The 17,480-nt window shown below is 51.5% G+C and overlaps 2 protein-coding genes across 3 annotated transcripts in view; one reads left to right on the top strand and one right to left on the bottom strand.

The window, feature by feature from the left end:
- The window catches only part of ABCC6 (ATP binding cassette subfamily C member 6), a 46,901-nt gene extending 35,676 nt beyond the window's left edge, over positions 1 to 11,225 (top strand). For both annotated transcript variants that reach the window (XM_081132973.1, XM_081132974.1), the window contains 7 exons: positions 1,569 to 1,695; positions 3,053 to 3,154; positions 3,953 to 4,099; positions 6,834 to 6,992; positions 7,069 to 7,235; positions 9,213 to 9,407; positions 9,715 to 11,225. In XM_081132973.1, the coding sequence (XP_080989099.1) occupies positions 1,569 to 1,695; positions 3,053 to 3,154; positions 3,953 to 4,099; positions 6,834 to 6,992; positions 7,069 to 7,235; positions 9,213 to 9,407; positions 9,715 to 9,823 (1,006 nt within the window). In that variant the 3' untranslated portion in view covers positions 9,824 to 11,225. The remainder of the gene's footprint in view (positions 1 to 1,568; positions 1,696 to 3,052; positions 3,155 to 3,952; positions 4,100 to 6,833; positions 6,993 to 7,068; positions 7,236 to 9,212; positions 9,408 to 9,714) is intronic.
- Positions 11,226 to 14,958: 3,733 nt separating this feature from the next.
- Positions 14,959 to 17,480, bottom strand: part of ABCC1 (ATP binding cassette subfamily C member 1 (ABCC1 blood group)) — a 126,327-nt gene continuing 123,805 nt past the window's right edge. The window contains exons 30-31 of the mRNA XM_081132491.1: positions 17,163 to 17,357; positions 14,959 to 16,592 (exon numbers count right to left, since the gene is read on the bottom strand). Coding sequence (XP_080988617.1) covers positions 16,484 to 16,592; positions 17,163 to 17,357 — 304 coding nt within the window. The 3' untranslated portion in view covers positions 14,959 to 16,483. The remainder of the gene's footprint in view (positions 16,593 to 17,162; positions 17,358 to 17,480) is intronic.

Below are 17,480 nucleotides of genomic sequence, written 5' to 3'. Positions count from 1 at the left end.
AGTGGCTATGAGAATTAAATAAATATATTCATAGCTAATACTTACAACATGCTTACTATGTGCTCAGCACAGTTCTAAGCACTCTACATGGATCAATTTATTTAATCCTATCAATAACCCTGTGAGGCAGAGACTGTTTTATACATGATGAATCAAGCATAGAGAGATTTAGGAACTTGCCCAGGGCCACACAGGGAATATGTAGTTGAATTAGGATTTGAACCTAGGGAGTCTGGTACTAGAGTGTGGAGAGGGTTAAGCACATAGTAGGTACTCAATAAATGTGAATTCTTTTTCCTCTTTGCCCAGGTCCCCAGTCAGCTGGGGCTATCAGGCCCTGTAGCTGTGAGCAGTGTCTCAATACCATATGCCTTCTGGGTAGCCTGCCTTGCCCCTTCCTGGAGTCCTAGCCTAGGGAGAAGGAACCTTACAAACATTTAGAAAGCGCCTACTATGTGCAAGGCTTGGTGATTTCCATGCTATATATGGCATATCTCATTTAAACCTCTCGACTATAATGAATCAGGTGTTATTTCATTCTAAAGATGGGTAAACTGAGGTTCAAAGAAGTGAAGGGGCTCCCCAAGTTCAGCCATCTAGGAAGTGGGAGACCCTAGAGGGTTTTTGTTCATTTGTTAGTTGGTTCATTGAGAAGCATGACCTGCTGGAAAGGGTACGTCCTTTCTGGTATCATTCAGACAGATGTGGCTTCAAATCCTGCTGTTTGTTATGTGTCTGGACTTAAGCAAGTACCTAACCCTTCTGAGCCACAGTGGCCTCAGCTGTCAAGTGGGGACAACAATAACCCCCTTTGTGAGGTTGTTAGGATGACTCACTGTTATATGTAGTAAAGCCCTGAGTCCCCCAAAGACAGGGATTTTTATCTGTTTGGTTCACGGCTGTATCCCTAGTACCTCCAATACACATGGCACACACAGTAGGTGCTCAATACATATCTGTAAATGAATGAATGAATGATACAGTAGGAATTCAATAAAAGGGGGTGCATACTTATTCATCTACTCAGTACATACTTGTTGAACACCTGCTCTGGGCTGGGTCCTATGGTAGGTACTGGGGACAGCTGTGAACAAGACCAAGTCACTGGCCTCATGGAGCTCACGATCTACTGATGGAAACTGAGAGTCAAGGACCAATTAGGTAGTTGAATTACTAAGACTGATGACTGTAATGAAGAAAGTTATCAGTGATGTGTTAGAGAGAAAGGGAGGAGCAGGCCGGGAAGGCTCTCTGAGGAGGTGATGACCTGTGCATGAACATAAGATGTTCGCCACGTGACCATGGAGGTTGGGTTCAGTCAGGGAAGCACAAGGGTATATGGCTGGGCATCTACTGTGTGCCAAGCCCTGAATTTGGCACGGGTGAGACAGGACAGCATCAACTTACCCCACCCACTGAGTTTGAGTGGGGCCTCAGTGTGGAGGAGACTATGTCCAGGAACCCCATGGGCACTGGAGCTGGCACCGTGACCCGTCCTTGTGCCCAGAGGAGCAGGTCCTGCAGAGAGAGCCCCCGCCGACCCTGCTATTACCTGCGTCCCCTTGCAGGTGGCTCGCCGCCAACCTGGAGCTGCTGGGGAACGGGCTGGTGTTTGCTGCTGCCACGTGCGCTGTGCTGAGCAAGGCCCATCTCAGCGCCGGCCTCGTGGGCTTCTCTGTCTCCGCTGCCCTCCAGGTACTGACAACCCGACCTGATTTCCAGGGAGCAGGCAGAACAGAGTCAGACAGACCCCTGCCAAAGGGATCTTTAAAGATCCAAGTCCAAACTACCAACCAGTGAGGAAAATACGGCTCTTACAAGAGCTTAGCTGAGGTGACCTTGCTGGACATTGAGCAAGAGTCCCGTCTCCAAGCCTCAGGGAGCGCATCTGAAAAATGGGGTAGTAATCCCTTCACTTCACTAGTCGAGATGAAGTATATAGAGTGCATTTCCAGTGCATTGTTAACTTTTTGTTACCTATTAACAATATTTGATGTCAGGTCATGACATCTATGAAGGGAATATACAGTGGTACCTCGGTTGTCAAATGTCGCCTTTGGCGAACATTTCGGTGTACAAATGCTATAAACCTGGAGGTAAATGCTCCGGTTTTCGAACATGCTTCGGAAGTCGAACATGCCACATGGCTTCTGCTGAGGGCAAGATCCTGAGGCCTAGCTGTCGGCTGTTGATCCCTCGGTTTTCGAACGTTTCAGAACTCGAATGGTCTTCCAAAACAGATTACATTTGAAAACCAAGGTACCACTGTATATGTAAGTAACATTCATTACGAATGAGGCATTGTTCTAACGCTTTATAAACATTAACTCATTTCATCCTGCCCTCAACCCCATCGGGGGTGCTGCTATTATCCCCATTTTACAGTTGAGGCAGCTAAGCTTAAGGATGAAGCCAGGTGAGAGGTCGAAGAGCGATGGGGAGTGGGCATTCTCTATTGCAGGGCCTGAAGGCCTCTCTGAGGGGGTGGCCTGAAGGAAGTGAGGTTGGGAGGGGCGAAGAGCTTTCCCGGGGAAGGGAACAGCAGGGGGAAAAGCCCTGGGATGAGGGAGGGAGGGTGGCTGGTGTGTCAGGAACAGCAAGCAGGTGGTGTGGCTGGAGAGTGTGGGTAAGGGCGAGACTGGAGGGAAGTGATTTTGGGGAGAGGAGGGAGGGCTGGAGCAGGGAGGACACGTGGGCCCTGGTGAGGAGCTGGGCGTGGTTCCAAGTGTGATGAGCAATCAGTGGAGGGAAACCTCTCAGAATGGAGGTCAGTGGGCCTGGGTCTTGCTGGGTATCCTTGGGAAGGCCACGCACCCTCTCTGGGCCTGTCTCCCCACCTGTATCAAGACATGGTGGACAAGCTGATGTCTGAGGGCTCCTTTCTGCTCTCCTGCTCTGATTCTACTGAAAGGAGTGGGGAGCCCTGGTGGCTGCAGCCAAGTCCAGCTCCCTTTTCGGCCCTGGGTCCTACCTCCGAGTCCCTGCCTCGGGGGCACTGATGCAAGCCTGTGGGGTGGTTTTGCTCAAGCCAGCCTGGTGTCTTCTCACACAGGTGACCCAGACGCTGCAGTGGGCTGTTCGAAGCTGGACGGACCTGGAAAGCAGCATCATGTCAGTGGAGCGGATGCAGGACTATGCCGGGACACCCAAGGAGGTGATGGGTGGCAGATGGGGGTGGAAGGTCTGCCCCACTTGGGACTTACAGCAGAGGGCAGTGGACCCATGTGGACGTCTGCCACGGGCTCTGGAGCCCCCACCACTGCAGGCTGGAGTCCCAGCCAGGGCTGCAGTAATGGTTAAGAGCATTGGGTCTGGAGCCAGGTCAAATCCTGGGTCCTTTGCTTCCTCAATTAGGCAAGCAGGTCATTCTTCTGAGGAACAGGGGACATGAAGAACATCAGTGCGACAACCATATAACAGCAACATTACAGGAACAGAAAAGCAGCATAGCCACTAACAACGCTGGGTACACTGGGAGTGTCCCATGAGATCCGGCAATAAAGGAACTTAGTGCAGGGTTTGGCACACCACAAACACTCAGTACATGCCCACTGCTCTTATTAGCCCCATTTCACAAATGGGGAAATCGAGGCTCAAGGGGGTGGAGTGATCTGTTCAAGGTCACAGGAATACCAATGGCAGCTTTGGACTCACTACTGCACAGACCTGCCCTCTTCACAAAGGCAAAAATGAGGGCCTACCCCTACTAGAGGAAGAGAGAATAGTATTTCACAATTAACAGTGGCTAATAATAATAATAATAAAATAAAGAGTGGCCAACATCATCATTTTTATGATACTGGATACTTGTTTTTAGCTTTGCTATGTCCCATGTCCCTATAAATATGCCCATTTTACAGAAGAGGAAATTGAGGCTCAAGGAGGTGGACCTTTTCATGAGAAGCAGCCTGGGAGAAGGGCTCCTCTGACTCAGTGTCTCCTTCTACACCAGGCACCCTGGACACTGCCCACCTGTGCAGCCCAGCCCCCCTGGCCTCATGGGGGGCAGATCGAGTTTTGGAATTTGGGCCTGAGACATGGACCTGAGCTCCCACTGGCAGTGCAGGGTGTGTCCTTTAAGATCCATGCGGGAGAGAAGGTGAGTGGCTCTCCCACACTTTCTTCCTCATGGAAATCAGGCTATAGGGCAGCTGGAGAGGCCTCAGGGCCTCTGCCAGGCTGGGCATCACCCCAGCACCCAGGCTCTGAGCACCAGCTGCCCCCTCCAGATCCCCATCTCAGGCCCCCTCATCTTCAGACCCACCACAGCCCAAATTGAAGTTATCTTCTCCAAACCCGATTCCACCAGGGTGAAATCCACCCACCCACGTTGGTGTCCCAAATGAGGCATCTCCCCAACTTCCTTTTCCTTCTTTCTTGAACATTAGTTGAGCACCTACTATGTGTCAGGCAGAGTGCTAAATGCTCCACATACATTATCCAGTTTCATGGGCTCGGTTCCTAGCTTTGCCAAGGGTGACCATGGGCAAGTCACTTCATGTCTCCGTCTCAGTTTTTCCATCTGTAAATGGAAATGATAATGTCAATGTCATATAGAGATGTTGTGAAGTTGAACTGAGTTAGTACATACAACCTGCCTGGAATAGTGCCTGGCACAGAGCACGCGCTACGGAAATGTTTACCAATGCTTTCATTCATTAGGATTTGCATTTTTACTCTGACAACAGCCCTGTGAGGAAGGTGCAAGTATTATCCCATTTACCCTATTAGGCCCCTTCATTGAATCCCGCTTCTCCCTTCCCACCCAGTGACACTTCTTCCCTGTAGCCCTCCCTGCCCTCCCCCTGATGCTCCAGGCCCCCATCTGATCCCCTACCCTCATGTTTCACCACCTCCAATCTGTTCTCCCGTGACCTTTATTTGAGCATGCCTTTTCCCTGCTTCCTTCAGGGTAAAGCCCAAACTCCTGAGCTTGACATTCAAGGTCCTGCCCAGCTCTCTACTTCATTCAGTCCCCTGCCAGGATTTAATCAACATTTGTGGAGCAGCTGCCTCTGGGAGCTGCCCTCAGGGAGCTTATAGTCTAGCACTGGGGTTTACCTGGAATCTCCCGCCTCCCTGAACTCCTGCTTGTCTTTCAAGATCCCACTCACGTATCCCCTCCTCCATGAAGCCTTCTCTGATTACCCCATCAGCCCCTATCCCAGACAACAGGAAAGCACCTCCTTACTTACCTCCATTGCCACAGGTCCGAGCTTGATGGCAGAGAGTGATTGTTCATCACACTGTATTGAAATTAAGTTTACTCAGTTGCACTATTTCCAAGACCAGACAGTGAGCCCTTTTGGAGCAAGAACTCTTTTCTTTACTTTCTATACCTGGCACCTAAGAGGGCGCCTGTCTGTCATACAGTGGGGTGACACATTTCATTCATTCATTAAACAAATAGTTTAATGAATGAACCCCCACAGTGTGTCAGACGTTGAGCATGCAACAGTCAGCGAGAGAGAAGAATGAGAGGAAAGATGGGGACAGACAGAAGGATGGGCAGATGGATGGGAGGATGGAGGATGGCTGGCTGGGATGGGGGTGGGTGGAGGAAGGTTGATGGTTAGATGGCTGGACAGGATGTAGCGGGAGAGGATGAGCAATGGATGGAAGGATATGAGTACGGATGAAAGGGAGTGAGTGGAGGGATGGTGAGTAGATAGAAGGAAGGATGGGACAGATGGAAGGAAGGATGGGACAGATGGAAGGAAGGATGGGGCAGATGGAAGGATGGGACAGATGGGGGATGGGACATGACTCGAACAACATGGGGACGGGGTGAAGGGTGGTGGAGGACTATGGGTGGAAGGATGGGGAAATGGAGAACAGAGGAAGGGTAGGGGTACTGAAGGAAGGTTGGGGGAATAGATGGGAAGATGGGGGAGATGTGCTGGGGTGAGGGGAAGACAGAAGAACACAAAGACAAAAGTTTGGGTGGATGGATGGATGGATGGATGGATGGATGATGGATGGATGCTTAGAGTATGATGGGTGGGTGATGGATGGATGGATGGATGCTTAGAGTATGATGGGTGGATGGATGGATGGATGGATGGATGGATGCTTAGAGTATGATGGATGGATGGATGGATGGATGGATGCTTAGAGTATGATGGATGGATGGATGGATGGATGGATGGATGCTTAGAGTATGATGGATGGATGGATGGATGGATGGATGGATGGATGGATGGATGGATGCTTAGAGTATGATGGGTGGATGGATGGATGGATGGATGCTTAGAGTATGATGGGGGAGGGATGGGTGGATGGATGCTTAGACTATGATGGGTGGATGGATGGATGGATGGATGCTTAGAGTATGATGGGTGGATGGATGGATGGATGGATGGATGGATGGATGGATGGATGCTTAGAGTATGATGGGTGGATGGATGGATGGATGGATGGATGCTTAGAGTATGATGGGTGGATGGATGGATGGATGGATGGATGCTTAGAGTATGATGGGTGGATGGATGGATGGATGGATGGATGCTTAGAGTATGATGGGTGGATGGATGGATGGATGGATGGATGGATGCTTAGAGTATGATGGGTGGATGGATGGATGGATGGATGGATGGATGCTTAGAGTATGATGGGTGGATGGATGGATGGATGGATGGATGGATGGATGCTTAGAGTATGATGGGTGGATGGATGGATGGATGGATGGATGCTTAGAGTATGATGGGTGGGTGGATGGATGGATGGATCTAAGGTGCAGGGGAAACATCTCTCAAAGAGAAGCCCAGGAACCCTCTAGGCTGTGGCCCGCCTTCTTCTGGTCATAGTGGCCTTAACCGCCCGTCCCCTGACAGGTGGGCATAGTTGGCAGGACGGGGGCTGGGAAGTCCACCCTGGCCGGGGGCCTGCTGCGGCTCCTGGAGGCCGCTGAGGGCGGGGTCTGGATCGACGGGGTCCCCATCGCCCACGTGGGGCTGCACACGCTGCGGTCGAGAATCACCATCATCCCCCAGGTGAGACCGGGGTCAGGGTGGGCAGGGGTGGGGGCGAGGCTGGGCGCAGCTCTGACCCGCTGCCCTTCCCGGCCAGGACTCCATCCTGTTCCCCGGCTCTCTGAGGAGGAACCTCGACATGCTGCAGGAGCACACAGACGAAGCCATCTGGAAGGCCTTGGAGACGGTGCAGCTCCGGGCCCTGGTGGCCAGCCTGCCCGGCCAGCTGCAGTACGAGTGCACCGACCAGGGCGATGACCTCAGGTAGGGTCGCCGCCTCAGCCAGGACCCGAGGGGAGCTGGAGGGAGAGGCGAGTGTGGCCACGGCTGCCCTTCCAAGGGCAGTTTGCCCTGGAAATCTGCCTTCCTCGTGGATTGTCAACCCCATTCTATTCATTCTATTAATAACCACAGTAGGAGCCCCATCCCTTACCCGCAGTTCCAAACTCCAACACGATCTCTGAATGTCAAGTTTCTTTTTCCTAAATTTGGTTTCCAAATTTATTTAGTGGCAAAACCCAACCTCTACTGACATGAGACTACTTACAGTCTTTATTTATCCCATTCAGCACTTACTTTGCTATAGAAGTAACGTGTGTGGTGTTAGGCACTGAGCCCATGCTCACTGAGTGTGTCGAGTATGCCTTGAAAAGCTTTATTTTAAATGTAGCAAAATACGCACCATAAAATTTACCATCTTACCCGTTTTTGTTAATCCTCACCTGAGTGTATATTGTTTTCCATTGATTTTTTTTTTTTTTTAAGAGAGTGGAAGGGAGGGAGGGAGGGAGGGGAAGAGAGAGATTTTTAAGTGCACACTTCAGCAGCGTTGAATACACTCGCATCATTGTGCTCCCCGTCTCCAGAACTTTTTTATCTTGCAAAACTGAAATGCAGGACTCAATAAGCAATTCTCTATTTCCCCCTCCTCCCAGCCCCTGGCAACCACTGTTCTACTTTGTTTCTATGAATTTGACTGCTCTATGTACCTCATTTAAGCGGAATATTATATTTTTTGTCTTTTTGTGACTGGCTTGTTTCACTTAGCATAATTTCTTCAAGGTTCATCCAAACTGTAGCATGTCTCAAAATATCCTTCCTTTTCAAGGCTGAATAATATTCCATTGCCGGACTACACCAGGTTTTTTTATTTATTCACCTGTAGATGGATACTTAGGCTGCTTCCACTTTTTGGCTATTATGAATAATGCTGCCATGAACATGGATATATAGGTGTGTTTCCTTTTTCTTTAAAAATACCGAGACGTTCTAAAACCCATTTGCCCCCAAAGGTGTTAGGGTAAAGCGCTGTGGGGGGTAGTGGTTTCCACACACCAGAGAGGCAGTATAGCTTGGCGGCTAAGAGCATTGACAGGTTTCCAATCCAGGCTCCCTCCATCCCCCCAATTACTAGTTGTAGGACCTTGGAAATTTACTTAATCTCCCGTGCCTCAGTTTCCTCATCTGTAAAATGAGAATAATAGTACCTACGCACCCGTACAAGGATCGAGTTGTATGTGTAAAGTTGTTGAAACAGTGCCTGGCATACAAGAAGCAATAAATATTCACTTTAACCTTCAAAGCTGCACTGTCACTAATCCCATTTCTCAAAGGTGGCATCTGACACTTGAGACTTGCCCAGGGTCTAGGTGGTGAGGTTGGAGCATGGCCACAGTAGGCTCTGGTTCTCTAAGTTCACTGTGAGAGGAAGCTGAGCACTGCAGGAAGCAGCCCCAGACACCCTTGGGTCACTGGCAATGGGATGTTGAACCTCAACTTCTCCATTTGTAACTAGAGTAAGAGAAGCTACTGCATGCTGGAGGCTTTCTCTGTGACAAGCACGCAGTGAGCCCTTTTATATGACTCACCTTGTCCTCACAACTCAATAAAGGACTCACTAATATAATACCCAGCTTTGTGGCCTTTATGAAGATTGAGTCCATATACACAGAACACAAGGATGTGTGTGACACATGGTAAAGACCATAGACTAGAAATAGCCCTTTCACAGATGGAGAAACTGAGGCACAGTGGATTTAAATGACTTGCCTAAAGTCACCCTGGTCAAAAATGGCAGAATGGGGATTTCTACCAGCTCTGTGGACTGCAAACCCACATGTAGGGACACACTGGCATCCCCCACTTCTACGGCTGTTGTGAGGACTCATTTGTGGGCACACCCTGAAAACCCTGATGTGCAGACACACAAACATCTGGCCTGACTGTCCCTCTCCCTCCCAGCCTGGGCCAGAAGCAGCTCCTGTGTCTGGCACGTGCCCTTCTCCGGAAAACCCAGATCCTCATCTTGGACGAGGCCACAGCCGCCGTGGACCCGGGGACGGAGCTTCAGATGCAGGCCGCCCTCGGGAGCTGGTTTGCCCAGTGCACGGTGCTGCTCATTGCCCACCGCCTGCGCTCCGTGATGGACTGCGCCAGGTAGGTCCCCCATGCCGCTGGCCCCCTGCAGTGGTGAAGGAAGGCGTCAGGTTTGGAGCCGGAAAGGCGCTGGAATGGATTATCAAGTGCCCATTGTACAGGTGGCAAGACTGATGCCCAGAGGGTAAGGGATGAGCCTGAGGGCACATGCACAACAGATGCTTCCAACCTGGCTGGCAGGGTCAGGAAACCGCACAAAAGGCCAGACTTCTGGGAGCAGACCTCAGAGCAGGCATTCTGGGCTCTCAGAGCCGCCAACTGCCCAGGCTGGTGTCCAAAGAGCTGCTTATCTCTCTCTCCCCTGCAGGGTGCTGGTCATGGACAAGGGGCAGGTGGCAGAGAGCGGCAGCCCTGCCCAACTGCTGGCCAAGAAGGGCCTGTTTTACAGGCTGGCACAGGAGTCAGGCCTGGTCTGAGCCAGACCCCTCAACCCTCCCGCCACGCCAACCCAGAAGATGTGACATACCCTGGAGATACGAGTGATCTGGGGGTCATCAGTGGCCCCACGGTATGGAGTCCAGACCCCTCTCTGCTCTCTGGGGGGGAGGGTGGCGAATGGCAGGGAAAATGGACAATCATCACAGACCCAGGAGGATGCAGCAACCCCCAAGGTTGGCCTGACCAGAGCCCGTCCAGCCTTGTCCATCCTGGAGCCAAAGCGGACAGTGGCTCTCAGCCCTGGCTGCCCATTGGACTCACCCGGGGACCTCAAGACCTGCCCACACCCAGGCTCCACCGCAGACCAGTGAAATCATTATCCCTGGGGCCGCGGCAATGGTGTGTGTACTTTCCCAGACTAACCCTTTTATTTTGAGATGAGTGTAGATTGATAAGAATTTATAAGAAATAAGCCACAGAATGCCCGGGCACCCTTTTCCGTTTCCCCCAATAGTAAGACCTTGAAAAATGTTAGTATGATATTGACATTGGTACAATGCACCAAGCTTGCTCAGATTTCCCACTGTACTTGTACTCTGTGTAACTTCTGCACAACTGTGTCACACGGAGAGGCTGCATCCATCACCACGACACGGGGGTTGCCATCTTGTTACCATGCCCACTCCCTCCCGCCCCACAACCCGATGTGTTCTCCATTTCTGTATACTGTATATTTTTAAAGCTCCCCGTATGATTCCAACATGCACTGGGACTGAGCTCCATGCCTCCTGCTGCTCCTCTCACCCTGGTACATGAGCTCCAAGGAGCATCTTGTCTGAATTGGACACAACCCACACCAAGAAGGGGCCCCTCCAGGCACGAGCACACACCGCTGCGCAGGTTCAGTTCCAAAGGAGAGAGGAGAGGGGCCAGAACTTCTTGGCCCCCACCAAGAGACTCTGCTTGGGACTTGGCACGTCATACGTTTGTTTGTTAAAGACCAAATTCCAGCTTCCTGGGGGAGCCCCAGAAGCAGTCAGGCACCCAGGGCATTTCTGTCCACACTGCAGCCCCTGAGGGGGCCGTGTGGGAGTTGCTGCTGGAGGTCAGAGGTCAGGGTGGTGAAGGGCCAGCGCTTGCCTTCAGGAAGGGCAGGGCACAGCGCACACTGCTCAGGCCTGCTTCTCACAGTCGTCGGCCTTCTACTGTGGTGCTCATACAACCAGCTTCAGGCACCAGGAAAGGGGACTCAAGTCTCAAGTAGCCAAACCTGAGGTCCGCCAACTAACTGTAAAGGGCAGTGTGAGAAACGAGACAACGCAGGATCTTCATTGACCTCATGGCATTGCTGCAGGGATAGAGTAAGTTACTACCTGGAAACATGTTCAGAGCCAGCTGGGCACAGAGTAAGTGCTCAATAAACGTTCAATATTATCACTACCGTTGTATCTGAGGGCCTCTGTGGGGTAGCGAGAGGGGTTTATACACCGGGATTTTTTAACCTTGTCACTACCGACGTGGGGCAGATAATTCTCTGCCATGGGGCTGTCCTGTGCTTTGTAGGATGTCTAGCAGCATCCCTGGCCTCCACTTACTAGATGTCAGTAGCACTCTTACCTCCAGTTGTGACAAAAATATCTCCAGACGTTGCCAAATGTCCTGGAGAGGTGGTGGGGAGGGTAATCAAAGTCACCCTGTTGAGAGTCACTGGGCTAACTGGGGCCATGGCTGTGTTGGTTTTCAGGAGGGGCCTGTGCCTGCTCTGTCTTGGTCAGGTCATGGGGACTTTCTAATGGAACTCCCCGACATTAGGCTTCCAGCCCAGACTAATCCCAGTTTAACTGCAGCTTCTACCTCCCTTTGCCAAGATGTGGCCAGAAGCACATTTTGATGACTTCAAATTGGGGTAGGCCGTCTGCATCCCTTGCCGGTCCACCATCACGCTTACAAAGTGCTGGCCCCATCATCACAGGCAATTACTAGCTCCATTTTGCTGATGAGGAAACCGAGGCTCAGCTGACATGACCTGCAAAGGTCACCCAGTTAGTAAGTGACAGAGTGGGTGCCTGCCCCTGGGGCTATCTAATACCAAAGCCCAAGTTACTGCCTAGGGGTTGTCCAATTCGAAAGCACGGAAAGAGACCAGATGCAGCCCTTCTCGTTGCTCTGCTGGGAGCTGAGCCACCGGATATCCCGGCAGAGCAACCACAGGCCAAGGCGGCAGCAGCTGCATATTTGGCAAACTCACCTGGGACCACTTCAGGGTCACAATAGCCCCTTTCATGGAGGGAGATGGTTTGCCAGGGAACAAAGTGTGGCCTCAAGAGCCAGCAGTGCCCACAAGGCTGCTGCTGGCCCACACCACTGCTCCATGGAGACCAGCCTGCATGCCATCCAGGCCACTAATCCCCCTGCCATGGCTCCTGCCAGCAGAGCCTGGCTGGCAGGTGAAACACAGACCCAGGAAAGTCACATACAGACGTCCCTGGCCGGTGCCTCTCAGTAGGTCCTTAGCCTCACCCGTGTCCCGCTGGTCACTATAAACATGTACGAAGCCCTGCTCTAATGCCCGCCACAGCCTTTCAGGTAATCCTCGTATCGGAGGAAGGTACTATCATTCCGCACCTTACTAGGATGCTTTGATGAGGAAAGTACTATCATTAGGCCCCTTTTACAGATGAGAAAACTGGGAGGTAAGTAGGGACTGAACCAGGTGGCCAGGCTCCAGAGCATGTCCTAACCAGTGTGCCACGCTGCCTCTCACACAGCTTTTTAGTTCTACACCAGCTCACTGATAAAAACTGGAATTTCTAAGATCCCATCAAATGAGAAGGAAAGGACTTCAATTATTTATTGAGCCAGGGGATTTGTGCGTGTTCACTGTATTTTTCCCAGCACCCAGCACAGTGCAGAGCATGTAGGATGATTCAATAAATGCCAACTGCTTGACTGAGTGGATGAACAGATGGATGGATAGATGGACAGACAAGAAAATGAGAGTGAATGGCATCACTACGTTGGAAAGTGTCCTAAGGGCTAAGGCATGGTGCTGGGTGCTTCCCCCGATCTGTTTTCATCCTCACAACTACCTGGCCAGGTGAACACTCTGATCCCAGTTACCAAGGAGGAAACCGCAGCTCCTAAAAGTTCTAGAGCCCCAGTGACGTCACACCTGTCCCAGGGTCTGGCACATAGGGCTCGGTCCTGGCTCTAAGAATGCAGTCAGAGTGCACGCTCTGTGCCGTGCTCAGAGGGGGGGATTCAGCAGAGTAAACAGATTAATGCCCTGCCCTCGGAGTTGTCACCATCAAATAGTGGAGCAAGCAATGCTGACATCTGGGGGAGGTGGGAGGACCCTGAGGCAGGACTGTGCTCAACACATTAGAAGGGCAGAGGTGTGTGTGGCTGGATCAGACCGAGTGGTGGCCGGAGGGGCCAGCTGAGAGGGCAGAGGTCGCAGGAAGCCAGGTTGTGCAGGGCCTTGAGGCCAGGCTGGCTGCTGTCCCTGGATGGGGACACAGGAGGGTTGTGACATGTGCTTTCACCGGATCGCTATGGCTGCTGGGTGGAGAACAGGTTGAGTGTGGGGGAAGGGGTTAGCCAGGGGCAGAGGCAGGAGACCACTGAGTCGGCTGTTGCGGACACACAAGAGACCAGTGTGGCAGCAATGGGAGGAATGAGAGGTAGTCAGATCCTGCATGTTTTGGTCTGATCCTGGAAGTCAGTAAAACTTGCCGCAGGACCCGACATAGGGTGAGAATAAAAAGGGACAAGCAGCTCTGGCCGTGAGAAAGCGATGCGCTGCTGAGCCCAGGGCCTGGCCCTCAGGTGCTCACTGCCCCCCTGCTCCTCCCATGGCACTAACGCGCTTACCTGGAGCAGCCCCACCAGGGTCTAGCTCCACCATCTTCGGGGTCAATGATGACTGTGCCTTCCACAGAGACCGAAATGTAACCCAGCCCCAGGATTTCTCCCTGTCCCACATCATGCCCCCCACCCCCACAGGTGCTCACTGGGTCACACACTGTGAAGGACTCAGGGTCAGCTTGAGATAAAAATGTAGCTCACATTCAAAACTAACTCCACATGACTATCCAAATACTACCCATTTTAATGGTAACAACCTCACTAGCTTCTTCCACCACCCCACCCCACCTCACCCACACCAGCACCAGCACCTTCACATTTCTGTCCCTCTTGCAAGGCAATGACTTCAGTCCAGGACAGCCATGTCAGAGGGAACATGGCGCACAGACGCTCCGTCTGCACGTGAACTTGGCGCGTGGCTTTGGGTGCAGCACAAGTGGCGTGCTTCCCAGTACAGACTTTCCTCACTATCCAGACTCACCCAATTCAAACCAAGAAACCCAACTCCCCCAAATTCAGAAACCGCATGAACTTGCAGAAGAGAGACTTCTCTTCCCTATGCACCCCTACATTTCCAGCTTCCTTTGTGGTTTGCTGTGGCCAACAGGCTGTTAGTGGAATGGATTTACTTCATCTCTGGATTGAGACTCAAGAGTTGGGTGTGTGTCATCCACAGTCTCCCCTCCCCTGCTACGGTGACCTGGAAGCCAGCTCCTGAGAGGCGATGTCATAAGACTAGAACGGTCCGGATCTCTATTGTCGCATGGAAGGCACTGACCCTCATCAAGAAGTGTATGAGGGAGAAACAAAACCCTTGTGTTCATTCTCCAAGTTTATGGCTTCAGCAAGGCCTCGCCTGGCCTTTCCTAATACAACGGGATTTTCAAAGGTAATTTTGGCCACGTGTTACCTTGTGGGTGTCTTAGAACCCAACCTGGGCCACAGGTGGAGCACACACATCACTGCTCATCTTCACAACAATCCCATCGGCGCAGGTAAGGTCAGCTCCATTTTATAGACGAGGCAACAGAAGCACAGAAACTAAGTGACTCGACCAGGGTCACACAGCCAACTAATGACAAGGGCAGGACTCAGCCCAGGCTCTGTCCACTATGCCACGCTGACTCCCCACTAAACCCCACCCAATTCTTAACCTCTAGGCTCCCATTTCCAACAAGAGCCCCCACCAGAGATGGCATGTTTGCCCAAAGGAAAGAACAAAAGCAGACAAGAGGGGAGCCCCACGCTGACTCCCAGAGGAGATGGCCAAAACCCATGCTAATGCCCCAAAGAAAAGGAATCATCATTTAGAAAGAAATAAAATATTTTTTACTGCAAATTGCTTGTAAATGTTCTCATTTCCAGTGTAAGTCATTACAAAATGATCCCCAAGAAAAACTTGGTTTATCTAATGTGAAAGAATGGTATAACTTACAAAAAATAAATATATATTTCCACCAAGAGGAAGAAAGATGCTTCTCTGGGTTTGAAGTCAGCAAGTATGAATCTTGGGGCAGCAGTGACCTTCCCGCTTTTTGGGTCTTCCTTTGGTCTCCAATTGCGAGACCTAAAGGTCTCCACTCTGCTGTCTTCTTCCAGGAACACGCAGATCCACTGTCAAGACGCCGGGCCACCTTGGCTATTCCCTGGGAGTGCTGCTCCCCAGCCCAACACACCCTCCCAAGAAATTCAAGTTGAGAGAGTTTTTCTCCTGCGAGCAGTACTTAAAAAAAAAAAAGAAAAAAAGGAAAAGAAATCACGATATTCATGAATGGGTTCTTCTCTTGTCCTGGAAGACGCTCAGAACTAAATGTCAAGTTCTCCACACTGCCACCTTTGACAGCTAACCGGAGGCCAAGGGTGAGAAACTGGAATCTAAAAACGAGGAGACTCAACAGAGCTCTTTTCAGTACCAACTGGCCATACTTGGAGGTACCCAGTGCTCTTGGCTTTGAGTGCCTCCTAACCATGTGCAGACCTCTTCCAGGTACCTAGAGGTAATCCATTCTAGCAATGGGCAAAAAGAGGCAGGAGGAAAAGCAAAGACAAGTCCAGAGTGGTAAGGAGGTGAGCAACCAGTTTGGGAAGTCGGCATTGAGAGAGGATCCCCCAGACCTGGAGTTCCAGGTCCAGGTCCCCTGTAAGTCCAACCAAGTCTTGTCACTAAGAAGTGTGCAGGTGACAAAGCTGCCTCTGGGTGCAGGCAGTGCTGGGACGTTGGCTCCCAGGGTCAGAGTGCCTGGAAGACCGGATGATTAGTAAGAGGACCGTCAGGACACTGCCCAAGGGTGAAGATGATCTTCACCAGGCCCCTCACCTCCAAATTACAGCCCCAAGTAAACGAATCATTCTGGGTGGAGCCAGACAAGGATGTTGTTAGAGGTGCTGGCCCAGCAGCCGGGGGCCAAAGAGTTGGAATTCCAAACTTTGGCTAAAGAGATTTGAGGCAGTTGGCTGGATTTGGTCACTAGCATATTTTACGCAACCAATTTCTCGAGAAGTTTGGGTGCCAAACTTCCCCGCAGAGCACCAAGAGCACGCGCAGACGCAACCAGGGGTGTGGGACGCCTGTGCATCCTGTGCGGGTAGCAGAGGCAAGGGTGTGCATGGCTTTGGTGTGCTGCATCTGTGTCTCTCCTGTTTCTGCACGGCCAATTCCAGGCAGCGGACCAGGTGATGGCTCCTTTGTGTGTGTTTTGCTTTGTTGGGTTTGGTATTTTTCTTTTTTGGTTTCAGTACATGGGAGGCTTGGGTTCCCAAAGAGGCTGACTCATCCTGGGACACTGGTCTGTGATCCCTGCAGGTCAAACCAGATGCACCAGTTCCAGGGCTTACACCAGGCCAGCATCTCTGGCCATGCTGTAGAACAGGCCTCTCTGCTGCAGGAGCTCAGAGGGGGGGCCACATTCTCGGATTTCTCCTCTGTCCAGGACGATCACCCTGCAAGGGGAGGGGACGCAAGCATGAGTGGTAGGGAATGCGTTGGCACCTCATGCCCCCAAGAGCCCATCTAGGCAAGTCCCTGCGTTGGGTCAGGTCCCTAAAGCCTCTGTTAGAGGGCTGCTGCAGTAGCCTTCCAACTGGTCACCCCTTCTCAATCCCTGGTTCTAGTCAATGTCAAAGTCCTGTGATACTACACAAGGCACTTGCTATCACCTACTCTATTTCCTTTCCAGCACAATTTGCTTTTATTTAAACAATGTGCTGTGTTTATTGGCTGTCTCTGCACCCAGTCCCCAACTAATCTATAAGGTCCCTTAGGCAGGCTCCTTGCCTGAGCTTCCTGCTGAGTTCCCAGTGCCTGGAACAGGGCCGGCTTTGTGGCAGGCATTCCACATGTGCTGACTGAGTAAACGATTGAGTGATGTCAAAAACACCTGGTACTACCCAGGATAGAGAGAGGTCCCACCAACTGGGGCTATCATGCTGAATGAATGAATGAATGAATGAATGAATGAATGAGTGGGGAGAACACCAAGGCCTGGAGGCCTTCTGTGCCACGAGCTTCACCTTGTGTAGTCCATGATGGTGTTGAGACGGTGAGCGATGGTGAGGACTGTACAATCGTCAAATTGCGTCCGGATGGTGGACTGAATGAGATCATCTGTTTCCAGGTCCACGGCCGCCGTGGCCTCATCCAGCACAAGGATCTTCGTCTTCCTCAGAAGGGCTCGGGCCAGGCAAACAAGCTGGCGCTGCCCAACACTTGACCAGGAGAAAAAGACCAGGAGACAGAGTGTTAAAAATAACCCCTGACCCTTAGCCCTGGCCTGAGCTGGGAGAAGGGAGAAGAGACACTTGGTGTTGCTTAGACCAGGAGAGTGTGTC

This window comes from Miniopterus schreibersii, assembly GCF_964146895.1.
Source record: "Miniopterus schreibersii genome assembly, chromosome: 3".
Lineage (NCBI taxonomy): Eukaryota > Metazoa > Chordata > Mammalia > Chiroptera > Miniopteridae > Miniopterus > Miniopterus schreibersii.
Note: the sequence above shows the minus strand (reverse complement) of the source record. Positions and strands in the feature narration are given on the sequence as shown.